The sequence below is a fragment of the Lolium rigidum genome, chromosome 4 (genome assembly GCF_022539505.1).
Source record: "Lolium rigidum isolate FL_2022 chromosome 4, APGP_CSIRO_Lrig_0.1, whole genome shotgun sequence".
Classification (NCBI taxonomy): Eukaryota; Viridiplantae; Streptophyta; class Magnoliopsida; order Poales; family Poaceae; genus Lolium; species Lolium rigidum.
The window spans coordinates 173146482-173166500 of record NC_061511.1 but is presented as its reverse complement, the minus strand read 5'-3'; the positions used below and the strand labels follow the sequence as shown (position 1 = coordinate 173166500).

At 44.4% G+C, this 20019-nt stretch overlaps 3 protein-coding genes across 11 annotated transcripts; all 3 read left to right on the top strand.

The window, feature by feature from the left end:
• The first annotated feature begins 330 nt into the window (after positions 1-330).
• On the top strand, positions 331-3784 carry LOC124706349 (pentatricopeptide repeat-containing protein At2g30100, chloroplastic-like). Its single transcript, XM_047238017.1, has 2 exons — positions 331-966; positions 2606-3784. The coding sequence occupies exons 1-2, from the start codon at positions 331-333 to the stop codon at positions 3377-3379; spliced, it is 1410 nt and encodes a 469-aa protein (XP_047093973.1). The 3' UTR covers positions 3380-3784.
• Positions 3785-7520: 3736 nt separating this feature from the next.
• Positions 7521-11878, top strand: LOC124706348. 6 transcript variants are annotated; one of them, XM_047238013.1, is made up of 9 exons: positions 7521-8942; positions 9084-9154; positions 9238-9287; positions 9419-9500; positions 9590-9646; positions 9728-9790; positions 9869-10018; positions 10401-10635; positions 11129-11878. In XM_047238013.1, exons 1-8 carry the CDS (start codon positions 7586-7588, stop codon positions 10632-10634), a joined length of 2064 nt encoding a protein of 687 aa, XP_047093969.1. In that variant the 5' UTR covers positions 7521-7585; the 3' UTR covers position 10635; positions 11129-11878. The 6 variants fall into 6 exon arrangements, with proteins under 6 accessions (XP_047093969.1, XP_047093968.1, XP_047093966.1 ...); XM_047238012.1 differs by having other exon boundaries at positions 9584-9646; positions 11135-11878; XM_047238010.1 differs by having other exon boundaries at positions 9584-9646.
• Positions 11879-15236: 3358 nt separating this feature from the next.
• Positions 15237-19560, top strand: LOC124706345. Of its 4 annotated transcripts, none has more exons than XM_047238006.1 (9): positions 15237-16658; positions 16800-16870; positions 16954-17003; positions 17141-17222; positions 17306-17368; positions 17450-17512; positions 17591-17740; positions 18122-18356; positions 18856-19560. In XM_047238006.1, exons 1-8 carry the CDS (start codon positions 15302-15304, stop codon positions 18353-18355), a joined length of 2070 nt encoding a protein of 689 aa, XP_047093962.1. In that variant the 5' UTR covers positions 15237-15301; the 3' UTR covers position 18356; positions 18856-19560. The 4 variants fall into 4 exon arrangements, with proteins under 4 accessions (XP_047093962.1, XP_047093961.1, XP_047093963.1 ...); XM_047238005.1 differs by having other exon boundaries at positions 18850-19560; XM_047238007.1 differs by lacking the exon at positions 17450-17512 and having other exon boundaries at positions 18850-19560.
• The last annotated feature ends 459 nt before the right edge of the window (positions 19561-20019 follow it).

The window sequence follows — 20019 nt, the reverse complement described above, 5'->3', positions numbered from 1 at the left end:
TAGCTCTAGTTATCCAGTTCAAATTAGAATCACAACCATTGGATGTTAGCCGAGGAGGCTACAGAAAAATCGCCGGAACCAGTGGCCGTGATTTCTCCCGGCAACCGCTTCCGCCTCCCCGTCTCCATCACCACGCGACACTCCTCCGGCGGCCCCGCCGCAGGTGCCCCTATCCACTGCCCCACACGCAGGTTCATCGATTCACACATTCCATTCCCCAATTTACCATCCCCATCGCCGGGCCATCACCGTCTCGTCTCCTTCCTTCCGTTCGACCACGTCTCCCCTTCTCCTCCTCTCCTCCCCATGCCCTCCCCACCCTCCCCACCCATGGCGCTCTCCTCCCGCGCCGCCGCCTTCCCGCACGCCACCCTCCCCTCCCCGCGCCCGCGCCCGCCCGCCGCCGTCTCCCTCCGCCCCCCGCCGCCCCCGCGCTCCGTGCGCCTCGACCACGTCACCCCCGCCGACCTCGGCCTCGGCGGCCATGGCCTCCTCGCCGCCGCCATCGAGCACCTCGAGCGCGACCCCGCCGCCGCCGACGACAAGGCCCCGCTCGCGGGCCTCTCCCCGCGCGAGCTCCAGCTCGTGCTCGTCTACTTCGCGCAGGAGGGCCGCGACGCCTACTGCGCGCTCGAGGTCTTCGACTGGCTGCGCCGCGCCGACCGCGTCGACGGCGAGACCATGGAGCTCATGGCCGCCATCGCCTGCGCCTGGATCGAGCGCCTCGTCGGCGCCGGCGGCGACGTCGCCGACGTCTCCGCGCTCCTCGGCGAGATGGACTGCGTCGGCCTCCGCCCCGGGTTCAGCCTCGTCGAGAAGGCCGTCGCGCTCTACTGGGACCGCTGCGAGAGGGCGCGCGCGGTAGAGTTCGTCAGGGACGTGCTCAGGAGGGGCGCCGTAGGCGCGGGAGAGGACTACGACGGCGAGCGTGGAGGACCCGTCGGGTACCTCGCATGGAAGATGATGGTAACTAACAACTGGCCGTATATTTTACCCATGTCTTATGCTTGCTTGTTCCTGTCGTTTATGCGATTGATTGATTGATTGTTTATGCGATTGATTGATTGATTGTTCATACTGCCGTTTCATGGTTCTTAGAACTTAGAACTCCTGCTAAAAACCAGCTTAGATTCCTATGCTTCTGGATTTTGACATGACCTGTACTGGTGCGGCCAGGTCTTATCCTCATTTTCATCCGTCCAATTTCACTTGTTGATGCCTCTGTTGACTGTTCATAGTTCTACCGTTTCATGGTTCTTAGAAGTTAGAACTGCCTGCTGAAAACCAGCTTAGATTCCTATGCTTCTGGATTTCGACATGACCTGTACTGGTGCGGCCAGGTCTTATCCTCATTTCGATCCCTCCAATTTCACTTGCTCTATGTGTGATGGTAACTTCTGTGCTGGATAGGTTGTTGGGACGGCAGCTGTCTTGCCTTCACCATCATTAGTTAATGAAGCACACGTATATTACTTGAAGATGATCATCAGTGGATTCTGCTAGTAGGTCTATTCATCTCGTGTGTCATGCTCTTACTGTATCTTATTGGGATGACACGCTTTGGACGACTTCATTGTAAGCACATGCTTCTGGCCTTAGACTAAGGCCTGCCTCCCACGCAGATCACATGTTTGCCTGCAATGTAACCTATTTGGTTTTAATATTGTTAGTTGTGGGCCATCCTTCAGAATTAGCAAATGTGACTAATCATCTTGCACTATTCCTTCTTTGTTGTCGGTGGTTGGTTCGTGTCCCCAAGTCGCCATAACCAAACTCTGGTCATTCAACTCATGCCCCAATCATTTGGCTCATTTGGTTGGCTTTAGATATTTGGCTCGCCCCATGGAATTTGATTATTTCATTATCTAAAGAATCTTGATAAGTTCTTGGTTATCAAATACTTGATTACTTTGGTTGCCCAGTCTTTAATGAAAGAACGTCATGTTGCTAACAAGTGTCTATTAAGTTGGTATATAGTCTATTGTTAGTTTGTTACACTTATTATAATTATTATTAGCATTGACAAATTTGGTTGCAAATCACCACAAATCGGAAGGAGATCAGATTTATCGTATGATGAAGAAGCAGCATGGCTACTTGCTCCAAAACATCAATCAAGGATAGTCACATCATGTTTCTGTTCTGTACTTGCCAACTGATTTTTATTTCGTGATCATTATCCTTCAAATCCACGGGCTTCTTTTAAAACATACAGTACAAGCATATGCATGAATGGAAACATTTTGATACTAGAGCAGATGCATCCTATTGCTCCGTTATGCGTTGGCGTTTATCTTGGTATCATGTGTCTATGCTCTCTAGTATTTCAGAATTGCGAGTATGTTTCTGTTTGGATAGCTTGGAACTATGGTACATAACATATCCGACTGGGTTAATGCAGTGATTCTACTCAAAATCTTAAAGTATCATTTTACTAACTTGCACATCCATCTCTTCTGTCCGGGCACCTGTGTGATAACTTAAGCACTCAACATATCCTAGCTTCTTATAAACACCACCATTACATGCTCGTTCTATCTCTGGTACCAATCTCATTTATCTTGGCTCCAGCTTTTAACGTTCTGTATTATTTTTATTTTGATAGATGGATGGGGACTACAGGGATGCTATTAAATTGGTCATTGAATTCAAAGATAGTGGACTGAAACCTGAAGTGTATAGTTATCTTATTGGGTTGACTGCCTTGGTTAAAGAGCAAAAGGAATTCTCAAAGGCCTTGCGTAAGTTGAATTTGTCTGTGAAGGATGGCTCAGTTGCCAAACTGGATATTGAGAGCATGCGCAGCATTGAAAAATATCAATCAGAACTATTAGGGGATGGCGTTCTTTTATCAAACTGGGCAGTTCAGGAAGGCAGCAGTGATGTTCTAGGACTTGTGCATGAGAGGCTCCTTTCATTGTACACTTGCGCTGGTTGCGGCTTAGAAGCCGAGCGCCAACTTTGGGAATTGAAGCTTGTTGGTAGGGAACCTGATACGCAACTCTATGATGTTGTTTTGGCCATATGTGCTTCTCAAGGGGAAGCTGCTGCTGTTCGACGACTGCTTGCAGGAGTCGAGTCAACCAGTGCAGGGAGAAGGAAGAAGTCAATGTCATGGCTCCTGCGAGGCTACCTCAAAGGTGGTTTCTGTCTGGATGCCTCAGAAACACTAATGCGGATGCTCGATATGGGGTTATGTCCTGATTACCTGGACAGAGCTGCTGTACTGACCTCACTGCGGAGAAACATACAAGAATCGGGCAACCTAGAATTGTATATGAAACTCTGCAAGCGCCTATCTGAGACAGATCTGATCGGACCGTGCGTCATATATCTATATGTGCGCAAATTCAAGCTGTGGATGATGCACATGCTGTGAGGATTTCGTCAAAGCCTTGAATCATATGTATATGCAAGTGGGCGTACTTAGGTTCGAACTGCGGGTGCTTCATATGCTTTCATAGCTTTGATTCGATGAACTAGGCGTAGAATGTGTGGACTAGGGTGAACCAACAGATGCATAATCTTGGTTCCTTGTATATTTTTGACTGGAAAGGAGTTCTCTGCGAGTGTTCACCCCCATCATAGCTGCTGTTGTAATGTTAAACAGAGTACATAAGAGTGTAAATTTCAGTGTTACTATCTCCAGTTGTATGTTGAGTGGAGGGCGCTAGCTGCTGTAGGGGAGCATATACCAAAGGAGGGAGTGTTCATCAATGTACACTTGTCCTACAAACCATTTACATGTATATAGTTGAAAAAAGGTGCTTGTAAAGTTGTGATATATGTCAGTTGTCCTTCTCATCTTGTATGTATCCTCACTTTTTTTTCCCTGATGGTGCTGTACTATCCTCGTATCATGACTGTTGCTAGAGAGTAGGAAAGATGTTCCAAATGTGGCCGAGAAAGTCTGTGGAGCCATATATTTCCTTGCCCAAGGTTATGAAGATGCTGAGGCGGTCTCATCTTTGCTTACACCTTACCTTCCTCATGTTATAGCTGCTCTCCTTACTGCTGCGGATCGTGGTGACATGACCCATTTCAGGCTTCGTTCATCTGCTTATGGAGCGCTGAATGAGATTGTCAGAGTCAGCAACATACCTGAAACTTCAAGCATCATAGGGCAGTTATTGCAGAAGATCATGAGGAGATTGAACCTTACATTTGATCGCCAAATATATACATCTGGTGATAAGGAGAAGCAATGTGCAGGCTTTGCTGTGTGGTGTATTGCAGGTCATTATCCAGAAACTGAGCAGCTCAGATGCGAAGTCCATAATTGCCCAGACTGCTGATCAGTTGATGTTGCTGTTCCTCCTCGTCTTTGCTTGCCACAGTGCCACTGTACATGAAGAAGCAATGCTTGCCATTGGTGCTCTTTCTTATGCCACTGGTCCAGATTTTGTGAAATACATGCCTGAGTTTTTCAAGTACCTTCCAACTCACAACACAGTTCTTCTCTTTTTCCGTATCTCTCGGATCCGATCGCTGTGCGCCTGTGCCCTCGCTCTTGTACTTTATAACAGTTCTGCTCCTTTTTATTTTCGAGACACCTTGATGTCCAGTGGGCACATGTATGATCATGGTAGCTGCGGTGAAGTAGGCACACATATCAACGTCTAAGCCCACAATAAACATATGATGAGCCTAAATTAGAAATCCAAGAACACCTATACTTATCATGGCATAAACCATGCCTAGATACGTGAAGATCGGTTTTCTTGAAGAGGTCGACATGATATGGCACCAAAAATGTCTCAGGGCTCAAGTGATTCACCGAAGCGACGAGACCTTAAAAGTAACTTGTTCAAGTGGCAGTTGCGGGACGTTCCGTCAACCGGGGAAGGTTTTTGGTGACTAAGATATAAGATAGATAGATTATATAATAGTTAAGGTTGGAAAAACGCTAGGCGTAAGCGAGGCGGTTGGCATTCGCCTAGTGCATAGGCGATGCTTAATCGTCCTAGGCGAGCATAATTTATACCATCAAGGGTGTGTATGGATTATTATATATGAATACACATTAATTTAGAGCATATAAATATGTAAATTTCTAAGAACTAGGTTTAGAATAATGCCCATCTACCTCGGTAGTGAGGTATAGCATGACTTCTTATTACGGAAGACAATTTCCTGGTTACCTTGCCTAGATTTCCGCTTACGCTCTACACGAGGCATTTGTCCATCGCCTAGTGCGTAAGTGTTGCCTATGTGTGGGCTTGTCCAATAGAGATAATATTAGTAGATAAAAGAAAAACAAAAAGAAATAGGAAGATCAGATTAAAAGAAAGGGGCCGACAAGAAACTATAAGCCCAGCACCGAAAAAGGTCCATGGCCCATTAGCGGGCGTTAATACGCTCCGCCTGCTAACGGGGAGAGCTTAGGGCGCGGACCATCAACATGCAGGGAGCCCATAGCCTCGATTTTTTCGGGTTTTGTCGAGTTTTTATTTTGGGTTTTCTTCGGTTTCGGTTTTATTTCGATTTTTCTTCGATTTTTTTTCTTTTTTTCTTTTTTTCTTTTTTTCTTTTTTTTCTTTTTTCTTTTTAATTTTTTTAAAGTCGAGGAAATTTTAAAGTTAAGCAAATTTCTAATTCGAACAAATTTCAAAGTAAGCAAATTTTTAATCTTAGCAAATTTCAAATCTGAGCAAATTTCGAATCTGGGCAATTTTAAATCTAAGCAAATTTCAAATCTAGGAAAATTTGAAATCTAAATAATTTTCGAATATGAGAAAATTTCAATTCTGAGCAAATTTCAAATCTAAAGAAATTTCGAATTTGGGAAATTTTGAAACAACCGAACCATATGGGCCAAGGCTATTAACAGTTCCTCCTTAGCGATGCGTATAAACCATCGCTAAGGAGCGATGGGTAGCTTCCCCCTATTTAAACAGCAAAACCTATACACCGAACAGAGTTGGTGGTTACACCGCGCCGCACACCTAGGAGCTGGCATGGGCCTAGCCCAAAATCGCGAATATGTCTCTCCGGCCCGTTTTCTCTTTGGTTTTCACGATTTTCTATCTCGCATTTTGTTTTAATTTTTGCGGTTTTGTTGGTTTTTTGGCTGCTTTTTTGGTTTCAGATATTTTTAGTTTGTTTTTAAAATTTGATTTCGATTTTTTTATTTGAAAATGTTCAAATCTAGAAAATGTTCGAATTTCAAAATTTGTTCAGATTTCAAATTTGTTCGAGTTTTTCAAAACTTGAACAGATTTTTAAAAATTTGATTCCGATTTTTTTATTAGAAAATGTTCGAATTTCAAAATTTGTTCAGATTTCAAATTTGTTTAGGTTTTGAAATTTGTTCATATTTCAAATATGTTCAAGTTTTGAAATTTGTTCGGATTCCAAATTTGTTCAACTTAAAAAATGTTAATTTTTTGAGAAAAATATTTACATTTTTTTTGTATATTTTGAATTTTTTTTGAATTTTTGAATTTGTTCAGATATAAAAAAATGTTCAAATTTGAAGAAATTTTTTTCTCAAAAGAAACATAGAAAAAAGAGAGAAATGGAAAGCTGAAAGAAGCTGTACTGCGAGATGGGCCGCAGCCCATTAAACGACCTGCAGGTTTTGGGGTGTGTGGTTGGCCGTTCACGCTACCAGTGTCGGTGAATAGGAGCTCCCTATTTAAACCCTCGTCCGACGGGGAGCTCCTATCCCCGCTTTAAGCGGGAGCGAACCACCGTTCCGCTCGAAGCAGCCACTTCCGGGCCGTCTGGGTGTGGCCCAACAAAAGGTATTGTCTCTTTTTTCGTGTTCTTGTCGTTTTTATATTTTCTGTTTTTTTTTGTTCAGAAAAATTCCAGATCTGACTGTTTTTGAAAAATAAGAATATTTTAAAAATTTTGTTTTTTAAAAAAGTGAACAGTTTTAGAATAGAACATTTTTTTGCAGTTGAACATTTTTTAGAATTGAACAAATTTCGAAGTGTACATTTTTTAAAACTGATCATTTTTAAAATCTTTTTTTCCTATTGAACATTTTTTTAAAACTAAACATTTTCAAAATCTAAGCAAATTTCAATTTTGAACAAATTTAGATTTGAATAATTTTAAATTTTGAAAATTCATATAATATAAACAAAATTCTTATTGAAACAAATTTCAAAATTAAACAAATTTTGAATTTGAACAAATTTATAATATAAACATTTTTAGGTCATAAAAAAAATCTGAACAAAATTCGAAATTACCAAACCAATGCAGCAAAAACAAAGAAAAGCCCATTAAAACCGGAAAAACCTGAGAAAACCCGAGAAACCAGAATACAAGGGAAAAACCATACCTGCTAGGCGCTAATGGGCCGGCCCACACCGTCCGTCCCTTGAGCGGGAGCGAATCGCTCCCGCATTGGGCGGCCAATAGGGATCGCCGTCCGACGGAGGACCTGGCAAGCCTTTTTTCTCTCTCTGATGTTGCTGGGCCGAGGCGGAAGTCCAGCAAGTGCCATGTCGTTCCTTCATCCTGATGCCAATCAAAATCGGTTCTTTCCTCAAGTCTTTCCACCCCTCGATTGCTACATAACCCGATCCCAATTGTCGAACTCCTTATCGTTTCCTCAAAATCCCCAATATCGATGGCCAACATCCCCTATCCAGGTCGTCTGCCCTCGATTCTCCTCTCCCGGAAACCACGATTCACCGACAGCCGGAACGATACCACGGCCACGGCCAAATCAAAACATGGCTATACCATGGCGGTCTCCTTCTGGATGGAACACCCACCGCACTTGTCCCTCTTCTCCATCAACTGTACCAAGCCTCCCCATGTTTTGTCGCAAGACCTTGATTTCTCAGTTTTGCCACACGTTGTCGGCGCGGATGGCCCTTTCGTCCTCCTCCGCGCCACCTTCTACGCCGCCGCCGGCGAAAGCGAATATTTCCTGTACAAGGCCGGCCGTCCCCCGTCGCTCGAGCGGATTCCTTCTCCCGGCGAGTTGGATGATCTGAGCGGGGTCAGGGAGTGGGGCATCGTCGGCCGCGGGGGCGACGGCCACTATCTCCTGGCCGCTCTCCGTGACGCACCGGCGTCGGAGTCGGGCGACGGCTATCAGCTTCGAATCTATTCGTCCGAGACAAATTCTTGGAGCACTAGGATACTGCACAATCCATGTCCTGGAGTCGACAGGGTTATACCTGATAAGATGATCACGCTTGGACAAGAAGGCTTGCTAGGCTGGGTTGATTTGTCACACGGCCTGCTTGTCTGCGACTTGCTTCTTCTTCTTCGACACCAAGATCCTGTTCCTGCTGGTGCCCCTGTAAGCTGCTTCATCCCGTTGCCTGCCCCGTTGCCTGGAAACAGGTACAAACTCAAATATCCCTTCGCCCTGACCCAAAAGATGAAAAAACACCCTTCAGTCGACGAAGAATCCCGCTCCGCAAGCTGGTTTCGGGATCTCGCATATGTCAATGGCGTGCTCAAGTTTGTTGAGATGGAGACTCATCCTGCTCCTTATCCTCAAAACAAGGAGGACAGTATTATCGACGAGCAAGACTTGATCATGTCGCTCAAGCACAAACCCGACGATGAGGATTCCTGGCTGCAGCTCTCCTCCTTTAGGGATGCCTGGAGGGCTGTGACATGGACTCGGAAACTAGTTTGGCCGCCATCGTCGCCTAACTTTTGGCGCCAGACATGTGCTGCTCATGTTGCTGATCTAAAGAAGTGTGTAGAGTTGTTGGCATTCAGGGAACTCTACTCAGCTTTCCCCATCCTCAGTCCGGAGGATGGTGATGATATTATTTATCTCAGATCTCTGGGGGAACCCAGTGATGGGAATGGATGGGTGGCTGCTCTTCACATAGGGAACAAGGAAATCAAAGCAGTTGGGAAGTATTATCTTCCGGATGATTTTTATTACGACCGCTGCTTTGACCCTGAACATCCTTTCCGTGCCTCTACATTGTCCCGCCATCTGGATATCACTCCAGGTATGCCTACTCCTTATGTTCTTATTACTTACCTTCTTCGTGTGACTGCCTTGTTTGTTTGTTTCTGTTTGAAGGAGCCTGCATCTTTGTTTGCCAAAAAATCGGGATTGGTTTTGCTTATGAATTTAGCGGCTTCTGTAGGCATTGAAGTCTCGGCGTGTAGGAAGATCCCAGAGGCTAGCAGCTCAGCAAATCATCCAAGCAACACCTCAGTTAGTATTTCCTATCACTTTTTATTATTTCAAAGGATTGAATTGCTTGCTTCCAACTAACTTGCACTCTCTTCTGTGCATAGATCTGTATCGGTGAGCTCAGTTCCTGCAAACCAAGGAGCAAAATCCAAAGGCAAGTTCCTTACTATCTATGGAAACTCTGTTCTGCTAAGGCCAGGGCACCTATGCTCCGGTTTAGATCAATTCATTCAAGATAGCTATTCGCTATGCCATACTTTGTTTAATTGACTTTCTGTTCCTCAGGCAATCAGAATTTGCTGAGGACATCAAGCGCGTACGAAATCGTCAAAAGATTTCCCAGGTCCATCCTGTTGAAAACTATATGGTATGTTGTATTCCATATGCCCTGTTTCCTACCCATTTCCCCATCATTGTTCAGCAAGATTAATTGGAATGCACTATTTCCAGCCACAGCAGGAGAAGTGGTGTCTGCCCCCTTTGTATTCATTGCCGCTCCATGAAAACTATCAGGTATGTTGTATTCCATATGCCCTGTTTCACGTTTGTCTATCATCATACAACAAGATTAATTAGAATGCACTATATTTCCAGCCACAACAGGAAAAGTGGTGTCTGCCCCCTGTGTATCCATTGCGGCTCCATGAAAACTATCAGGTATGATGTATTCCATATTCCCTGTTTCACGTTTGTTTTCATCATACAGGAAGATTAATTTAGAATGTACCATTCCAGCAACCGCAGAGATGCTTCGACAAGCCAAAAGGACCATGTGGCCCTGGGTCTGCATCGTTGACCCCTGTACATGTTGGTCACAGCTACCAGCCACTGTGCCCACCATCAGAACATCAGTTGACATCTAGTAGTGATTTTAAACCTCAGGAGGTAAAAACATTGGTGATATTCTGCTATCTCCTGTTGATCTGTAGGTCTGGAACGGATCATCTCCACTTGTTATATATCGCTCGCAAGATACATATGTTCTTAGTAGTAACTCTGTTGCATGTGCTGTCAAGGCCGATGGACCCAACTTGACATGTTGTCTGCATTGCGCGTTTTGGAAGTAAAAGAGGGGGAAGAAAGCTATGGGCACTTAGTTCAAAAATATGTCTAAAAGCAACTAAACTGTTACAAGAAATTCATTATTTGAGGTCATTGTACGTAACAAAGATGAAATTGTCTATTTCTGCTATGTTGTGATGTGCTACTATTGACACATGTTTTCCCATCATCTTACTATAAGCTTGTTTGTTGACTATGATTTCAGGCACCCCAGACATGCTTCAACAACTACGCTGGGTATTCACAACAACAATCTGCCCCTAACCCATTTGCCTATAGCGTGCACACGGGCTATGGGAACTGCCAAGAGCAGTGGTGGCCTATTGGCGCATCTTCGCAGCAACACGCAGGCTATGGCAACTACCAACAGCAGTGGTGGCCTATTGGTGCATCTTCGCAACAACCAGCTCCTGTGGTGCAGCGTCAGGCAACACCTTGAGGTAAAAACATTGTTGACATGCTCCTCTTTTAGACAGTAGTCATGGTCTCATTAAGATTACCTGTTCAAGATAGTTGTTGCTAGTCGTTGCATTACCTGTTCCAAGATAGTTGTTGTTGCTAGTCATTGCATATGCAAAAGCCTCGCGTGTTTCAAACTAAAATTTAAAGAGGTCTACATGGTGTCAATACTCGATACTCATTTTTGCTATAAACATTTTTTTTGATGAGACGCTTGAACAGTTTCAAGAAAGATGGGTTGGTTTATTGAAAGTTGTTGCAAGGCCTGGAATAGCATATTTACCGAGATGTAGGCCAAATGAAGTGTAGATGTTGAACCACCAAGATCTAGTCAATATCTGTCAGTTGATTGTTTTGACTGAGAATACTGTAATAAAAAAATATATGGTTAATCCTGCCAGTGCATTATTTGTTACCACAGAAAAAGTTTCGGCAGTAGTGGCTTTTCTTACTGAACATTTATCTGCCGTGCAGTGACAGAGATTTGATGGCTAACCTCAGATGAGGCTTATGGTGTAAGCTTTCTGTATGGGGTTTTGTTTCAACCTGAAGGAACCATGTTATAGGCCATCTTGTGAGGGAAATCCATCTTGGCTCCCGGGACCAGATGATCCTGATATGTGGACCAACCGGAACGAAACAGGTCGATAGCAAACTTTGTATTCCCAATCGTATTTGGAGGAGCATTGGATTAAGGTACAATGTCTCTTGCAACCGTTGTGGGTGCATTCATTGCGACGGCCCGGCTGTGGATGTACCGGAACAAACGATTTCATGATGTCCTGGATTGATCCGTGGATCTGGCACTGCATACATGGTTCCATGTATCGTGTTATTATACATGGTTCCATGTATCGTGTTATTCAGCTACCAGGTGGAAGAACGATTCGACAAAATCAATCACCATGCTTTTTGCTACTTACCTTTGCAACTGGTCTGCTTCAGATGAGCTGACACCCAAGTCACCCGACACCTTCAGAGGTGATGCCAGCAGAGGCATTCCAGTCTCCTGGGGCCATGGTTTGTTTTCTTCACGGCTCTGCTTCTATCCCACTACAGCACATCAACCTGCTAGATGTAGAGTAAACAGCTGCCCACCTCATGTAGTTTTAAACTTCAAATTTCTGTGGTGTTGGCATGCCTTCCAAATGTTCAACTCATGGTACACTTGTCCGGCCTTTAACATTTTATTGTAATTTTGTCAAAAATTTGCTTGATCAACAAGAGTCTGCAACCACTACAAGCAATGCAACCACTGCTGTTTGCACATTAAAATACAGGCTGCTGTAAACCATGTCGGTATCAAAGCTTATGTAAATAACATCAAATCGAATACTGAATTACATATCAGTAACATAGCTTATTTCCTCGACATCAACTCCAAAACTGAATTACAGTTCACACAGAGATCATGTCCTAAACAGCAAATGCAAAACTGAATTACAGATCAGTAACAGAGCTTCTGTCCCCAACAACAAATTTATGTCCCCAATGACAAATTGATAACTGAATTACCGATTTTCTGTAGAGATATAATGGCTATCCTCACAGCCTTAAGGATTTCTAAAACAAGCTTTCTGATTCGTAAGGAATAGCAGCCAACATATACCTAGTTCACACAGCTATCAGGTAAACCTAGAGGTTTGTTACAGGTGATTTTCCGATGGCCAGTTCCACCACACGGTCTGCATCTCCCTTCCTTCCTAGGCTGCTTCGGCATGTCTCCCGGTTCAGGGAATGTCGTTTCTTGTGACCTGCCTTGCTGAATATGCTGAAAAACCTAGGTTTTTTCCCCATCTCATCATAGGGTGCTTTGTTCCCGATTGTACTGTGCCTTCAATCCTTCACCAGTTCACATGGAGCACCCAGACCAAGCAATGAGCTGCCATCACCTGCAGAGCACTCGTCTGGATTTGTCACAAAGCTTCCTCGACACACCTTGAATCATGTCCTCAAGACCAACACCGTCGCGAGCGTCTTCATACAGTGCCAAGCTTGAAATATTTTTCCTTGAATTATGAAACCAACTTCTAGTAAGCTTCTACGCTACCTCTCCGAGCCTATACGTCACCTCTTGCCCCTTCAGCCGGTCATTTTTTATAGTGCCTCAAGTGTAAAGGCAGCACATCTCCGAAAACTCTGAAGTGAGCGCGAGCTAGGGTGCTCCTTTTATCCACTTCGAATCAAGCCATCCGTTTCCTTAACTCACGTCATAACTCATTTTGTATAAACGCGTGGAATCTGTTTTCAATATACAGAGCCGGGCACCCCAACCACCTCACTCGTATGCTTGTTGCCAATGCAAACTGAAAAGGAGTCAGTTGGCCACACGCCCACACATGCGTGAAAGTAGTTCGGAGATGAAGGATTCGATCCTGTACTAGTGTTTCGAATTTTGAAACCCAACCATCTCTTTTATTAGGGTATCTCCAACGCGAGACGTAAACGGACGCTGAGCGATCATTTGCGTTCGATTGGGCCGAAAATATGTCTGGTATGCAACGCATAGTGATCAAGCCGTCCACGGCACCGCAAACTTGCCCAAATATGCGTCGGGTTTGCGTCTCTGCAGACGCTATGCGGACGTAACGATCGTTCGCCCGGTCCTCGCACGGGCCCATCTGGCAGGGGCACATATGCTTGGTCTTCCGCGGTATTACTTACGGGCGGCGCGCTACCGCTTTCCAGGACGCGTTAATGGCGCGCCTCGGCTTCCGCGAGCGTGCGCTGCTGGGCGGCGTTGCAGTGGCATGACATTGAATGCGGGATGGCGTCCGAGCCACTTAAAGGAACGTTGCCGGTGCCAATTTCCCCGACCACACCATTGCCAGAGCCCACCCTACCCACCGACCGACGCCATGGGGAAGAAATGCTGGCCGTTCCGCAAGACCAAGAACTACCACGAGGCTAGCGGCTCGCGGTCCGACAAGAAGCCACGGGTAGCTTCCCCCTATTTAAACAGCAAAACCTATACACCGAACAGGTTGGTGGTTACACCGCGCCGCACACCTAGGAGCTGGCATGGGCCTAGCCCAAAATCGCGAATATGTCTCTCTGGCCCGTTTTCTCTTTGGTTTTCACGATTTTCTATCTGCATTTTGTTTTAATTTTTGCGGTTTTGTTGGTTTTTTGGCTGCTTTTTTGGTTTCAGATATTTTTAGTTTGTTTTTAAAATTTGATTTCGATTTTTTTATTTGAAAATGTTCAAATCTAGAAAATGTTCGAATTTCAAAATTTGTTCAGATTTCAAATTTGTTCAGGTTTTTCAAAACTTGAACAGATTTTTAAAAATTTGATTCCGATTTTTTTATTAGAAAATGTTCGAATTTCAAAATTTGTTCAGATTTCAAATTTGTTTAGGTTTTGAAATTTGTTCATATTTCAAATATGTTCAAGTTTTGAAATTTGTTCGGATTCCAAATTTGTTCAACTTAAAAAATGTTAATTTTTTGAGAAAAATATTTACATTTTTTTTGTATATTTTGAATTTTTTTTGAATTTTTGAATTTGTTCAGATATAAAAAAATGTTCAAATTTGAAGAAATTTTTTTCTAAAAAGAAACATAGAAAAAAGAGAGAAATGGAAAGCTGAAAGAAGCTGTACCGCAGATGGGCCGCAGCCCATTAAACGACCGCAGTGTTTTGGGGTGTGTGGTTGGTCGTTCACGCTACCGAGGTCGGTGAATAGGAGCTCCCTATTTAAACCCCGTCCGACGGGGAGCTCCTATCCCCCGCTTTAAGCGGGAGCGAACCACCGTTCCGCTCGAAGCAGCCCACTTCCGGGCCGTCCGGGTGTGGCCCAACAAAAGGTATTGTCTCTTTTTTCGTGTTCTTGTCGTTTTTATATTTTCTGTTTTTTTTTGTTCAGAAAAATTCCAGATCTGACTGTTTTTGAAAAATAAGAATATTTTAAAAATTTTGTTTTTTAAAAAAGTGAACAGTTTTAGAATAGAACATTTTTTTGCAGTTGAACATTTTTTAGAATTGAACAAATTTCGAAGTGTACATTTTTTAAAACTGATCATTTTTAAAATCTTTTTTTCCTATTGAACATTTTTTTAAAACTAAACATTTTCAAAATCTAAGCAAATTTCAATTTTGAACAAATTTAGATTTGAATAATTTTAAATTTTGAAAATTCATATAATATAAACAAAATTCTTATTGAAACAAATTTCAAAATTAAACAAATTTTGAATTTGAACAAATTTATAATATAAACATTTTTAGGTCATAAAAAAAATCTGAACAAAATTCGAAATTACCAAACCAATGCAGCAAAAACAAAGAAAAGCCCATTAAAACCGGAAAAACCTGAGAAAACCCGAGAAACCAGAATACAAGGGAAAAACCATACCTGCTAGGCGCTAATGGGCCGGCCCACACCGTCCGTCCCTTGAGCGGGAGCGAATCGCTCCCGCATTGGGCGGCCAATAGGGATCGCCGTCCGACGGAGGACCTGGCAAGCCTTTTTCTCTCTCTGATGTTGCTGGGCCGAGGCGGAAGTCCAGCAAGTGCCATGTCGTTCCTTCATCCTGATGCCAATCAAAATCGGTTCTTTCCTCAAGTCTTTCCACCCCTCGATTGCTACATAACCCGATCCCAATTGTCGAACTCCTTATCGTTTCCTCAAAATCCCCAATATCGATGGCCAACATCCCCTATCCAGGTCGTCTGCCCTCGATTCTCCTCTCCCGGAAACCACGATTCACCGACAGCCGGAACGATACCACGGCCACGGCCAAATCAAAACATGGCTATACCATGGCGGTCTCCTTCTGGATGGAACACCCACCGCACTTGTCCCTCTTCTCCATCAACTGTACCAAGCCTCCCCATGTTTTGTCGCAAGACCTTGATTTCTCAGTTTTGCCACACGTTGTCGGCGCGGATGGCCCTTTCGTCCTCCTCCGCGCCACCTTCTACGCCGCCGCCGGCGAAAGCGAATATTTCCTGTACAAGGCCGGCCGTCCCCCGTCGCTCGAGCGGATTCCTTCTCCCGGCGAGTTGGATGATCTGAGCGGGGTCAGGGAGTGGGGCATCGTCGGCCGCGGGGGCGACGGCCACTATCTCCTGGCCGCTCTCCGTGACGCACCGGCGTCGGAGTCGGGCGACGGCTATCAGCTTCGAATCTATTCGTCCGAGACAAATTCTTGGAGCACTAGGATACTGCACAATCCATGTCCTGGAGTCGACAGGGTTATACCTGATAAGATGATCACGCTTGGACAAGAAGGCTTGCTAGGCTGGGTTGATTTGTCACACGGCCTGCTTGTCTGCGACTTGCTTCTTCTTCTTCGACACCAAGATCCTGTTCCTGCTGGTGCCCCTGTAAGCTGCTTCATCCCGTTGCCTGCCCCGTTGCCTGGAAACAGGTACAAACTCAAATATCCCTTCGCCCTGACCCAAAAGATGAAAAAACACCCTTCAGTCGACGAAGAATCCCGCTCCGCAAGCTGGTTTCGGGATCTCGCATATGTCAATGGCGTGCTCAAGTTTGTTGAGATGGAGACTCATCCTGCTCCTTATCCTCAAAACAAGGAGGACAGTATTATCGACGAGCAAGACTTGATCATGTCGCTCAAGCACAAACCCGACGATGAGGATTCCTGGCTGCAGCTCTCCTCCTTTAGGGATGCCTGGAGGGCTGTGACATGGACTCGGAAACTAGTTTGGCCGCCATCGTCGCCTAACTTTTGGCGCCAGACATGTGCTGCTCATGTTGCTGATCTAAAGAAGTGTGTAGAGTTGTTGGCATTCAGGGAACTCTACTCAGCTTTCCCCATCCTCAGTCCGGAGGATGGTGATGATATTATTTATCTCAGATCTCTGGGGGAACCCAGTGATGGGAATGGATGGGTGGCTGCTCTTCACATAGGGAACAAGGAAATCAAAGCAGTTGGGAAGTATTATCTTCCGGATGATTTTTATTACGACCGCTGCTTTGACCCTGAACATCCTTTCCGTGCCTCTACATTGTCCCGCCATCTTGATATAACTCCAGGTACGCCTAGTCCTTATGTTCTTATTACTTACCTTCTTCGTGTGACTGCCTTGTTTGTTTGTTTCTGTTTGAAGGAGCCTGCATCTTTGTTTGCCAAAAAATTGGGATTGGTTTTGCTTATGAATTTAGCGGCTTCTGTAGGCATTGAAGTCTCGGCGTGTAGGAAGATCCCAGAGGCCAGCAGCTCAGCAAATCATCCAAGCAACACCTCAGTTAGTATTTCCTATCACTTTTTATTATTTCAAAGAATTGAATTGCTTGCTTCCAACTAACTTGCACTCTCTTCTGTGCATAGATCTGTATCGGTGAGCTCAGTTCCTGCAAACCAAGGAGCAAAATCCAAAGGCAAGTTCCTTATTATCTATGGAAACTCTGTTCTGCTAAGGCCAGGGCACCTATGCTCCGGTTTAGATCAATTCATTCTATAATTTGATAGCTATTCGCTATGCCATACTTTGTTTAATTGACTTTCTGTTCCTCAGGCAATCAGAATTTGCTGAGGACATCAAGCGCGTACGAAATCGTCAAACGATTTCCCAGGTCCATCCTGTTGAAAACTATATGGTATGTTGTATTCCATATGCCCTGTTTCCTACCCATTTCCCCATCATTGTTCAGCAAGATTAATTGGAATGCACTATTTCCAGCCACAGCAGGAGAAGTGGTGTCTGCCCCCTTTGTATTCATTGCCGCTCCATGAAAACTATCAGGTATGTTGTATTCCATATGCCCTGTTTCACGTTTGTCTATCATCATACAACAAGATTAATTAGAATCCACTATATTTCCAGCCACAACAGGAAAAGTGGTGTCTGCCCCCTGTGTATCCATTGCGGCTCCATGAAAACTATCAGGTATGATGTATTCCATATTCCCTGTTTCACGTTTGTTTTCATCATACCGGAAGATTAATTTAGAATGTACCATTCCAGCAACCGCAGAGATGCTTCGACAAGCCAAAAGGACCATGTGGCCCTGGGTCTGCATCGTTGACCCCTGTACATGTTGGTCACAGCTACCAGCCACTGTGCCCACCATCAGAACATCAGTTGACATCTAGTAGTGATTTTAAACCTCAGGAGGTAAAAACATTGGTGATATTCTGCTATCTCCTGTTGATCTGTAGGTCTGGAACGGATCATCTCCACTTGTTATATATCGCTCGCAAGATACATATGTTCTTAGTAGTAACTCTGTTGCATGTGCTGTCAAGGCCGATGGACCCAACTTGACATGTTGTCTGCATTGCGCGTTTTGGAAGTAAAAGAGGGGGAAGAAAGCTATGGGCACTTAGTTCAAAAATATGTCTAAAAGCAACTAAACTGTTACAAGAAATTCATTATTTTAGGTCATTGTACGTAACAAAGATGAAATTGTCTATTTCTGCTATGTTGTGATGTGCTACTATTGACGCATGTTTTCCCATCATCTTACTATAAGCTGTTTGTTGACTATGATTTCAGGCACCCCAGACATGCTTCAACAACTACGCTGGGTATTCACAACAACAATCTGCCCCTAACCCATTTGCCTATAGCGTGCACACGGGCTATGGGAACTGCCAAGAGCAGTGGTGGCCTATTGGCGCATCTTCGCAGCAACACGCAGGCTATGGCAACTACCAACAGCAGTGGTGGCCTATTGGTGCATCTTCGCAACAACCAGCTCCTGTGGTGCAGCGTCAGGCAACACCTTGAGGTAAAAACATTGTTGACATGCTCCTCTTTTAGACAGTAGTCATGGTCTCATTAAGATTACCTGTTCAAGATAGTTGTTGCTTGTCGTTGCATTACCTGTTCCAAGATAGTTGTTGTTGCTAGTCATTGCATATGCAAAAGCCTCGCGTGTTTCAAACTAAAATTTAAAGAGGTCTACATGGTGTCAATACTCGATACTCATTTTTGCTATAAACATTTTTTTTGATGAGACGCTTGAACAGTTTCAAGAAAGATGGGTTGGTTTATTGAAAGTTGTTGCAAGGCCTGGAATAGCATATTTACCGAGATGTAGGCCAAATGAAGTGTAGATGTTGAACCACCAAGATCTAGTCAATATCTGTCAGTTGATTGTTTTGACTGAGAATACTGTAATAAAAAAATATATGGTTAATCCTGCCAGTGCATTATTTGTTACCACAGAAAAAGTTTCAGCAGTAGTGGCTTTTCTTACTGAACATTTATCTGCCGTGCAGTGACAGAGATTTGATGGCTAACCTCAGATGAGGCTTATGGTGTAAGCTTTCTGTATGGGGTTTTGTTTCAACCTGAAGGAACCATGTTATAGGCCATCTTGTGAGGGAAATCCATCTTGGCTCCCGGGACCAGATGGTCCTGATATGTGGACCAACCGGAACGAAACAGGTCGATAGCAAACCTTGTATTCCCAATCGTATTTGGAGGAGCAGTGGATTAAGGTACAATGTCTCTTGCAACCGTTGTGGGTGCATTCATTGCGACGGCCCGGCTGTGGATGTACCGGAACAAACGATTTCATGATGTCCTGGATTGATCCGTGGATCTACATGGTTCCATGTATCGCGTTGTTCAGCTACCAGGTGGAAGAACGATTCGACAAAGTCAATCACCATGCTTTTTGCTACTTACCTTTGCAACTGGTCTGCTTCAGATGAGCTGACACCCAAGTCACCCGACACCTTCAGAGGTGATGCCAGCAGAGGCATTCCAGTCTCCTGGGGCCATGGTTTGTTTTCTTCACGGCTCTGTTTCTATCCCACTACAGCACATCAACCTGCTAGATGTAGAGTAAACAGCTGCCCACCTCATGTAGTTTTAAACTTCAAATTTCTGTGGTGTTGGCATGCCTTCCAAATGTTGAACTCGTGGTACACTTGTCCGGCCTTTAACATTTTATTGTAATTTTGTCAAAAATTTGCTTGATCAACGAGAGTCTGCAACCACTACAAGCAATGCAACCACTGCTGTTTGCACATTAAAATACAGGCTGCTGTAAACCATGTCAGTATCAAAGCTTATGTAAATAACGTCAAATCGAAATTACATATCAGTAACATAGCTTATTTCCTCGACATCAACTCCATAACTTTTTTTTTCGAGAGTACGCCCATATCTTTATAGAAGGCAGAAATATGAGTACAAGAATGGTACCACTCGCTACAAGCAACGAGCGTAACCCCACACAACATCGGACAACACCGGCTACAGACCAAACAACCACAACACAAAGAACCTGTACTAAGCAAAAAACCAAGCCACGTCTCGACCGACGCCAAGCTCCTTCGCAGAGGAACAACTCTTCCTTGTCAACGCACCATCCGAAGGAGATCAATGGCGGGACTTGAACGGATCCCAGAAGCTGTCCTCTAGAACATGCCAGCAGCAGT

Excerpts from the sequence above, each read along its gene's own strand:
- LOC124706348 (XM_047238012.1), top strand. The coding sequence starts at position 7,586 with ATGGCCAACATCCCCTATCCAGGTCGTCTGCCCTCGATTCTCCTCTCC. Across the intron at positions 9,288-9,418 it reads CCAAGGAGCAAAATCCAAAG|GCAATCAGAATTTGCTGAGG; the intron begins GCAAGTTCCTTA and ends TCTGTTCCTCAG. Across the intron at positions 10,019-10,400 it reads GTGATTTTAAACCTCAGGAG|GCACCCCAGACATGCTTCAA; the intron begins GTAAAAACATTG and ends CTATGATTTCAG.
- LOC124706345 (XM_047238006.1), top strand. The coding sequence starts at position 15,302 with ATGGCCAACATCCCCTATCCAGGTCGTCTGCCCTCGATTCTCCTCTCC. Across the intron at positions 16,871-16,953 it reads ATCATCCAAGCAACACCTCA|ATCTGTATCGGTGAGCTCAG; the intron begins GTTAGTATTTCC and ends TTCTGTGCATAG. Across the intron at positions 17,513-17,590 it reads GGCTCCATGAAAACTATCAG|CAACCGCAGAGATGCTTCGA; the intron begins GTATGATGTATT and ends GTACCATTCCAG.
- LOC124706349 (XM_047238017.1), top strand. The coding sequence starts at position 331 with ATGGCGCTCTCCTCCCGCGCCGCCGCCTTCCCGCACGCCACCCTCCCC. Across the intron at positions 967-2,605 it reads ACCTCGCATGGAAGATGATG|ATGGATGGGGACTACAGGGA; the intron begins GTAACTAACAAC and ends TTATTTTGATAG.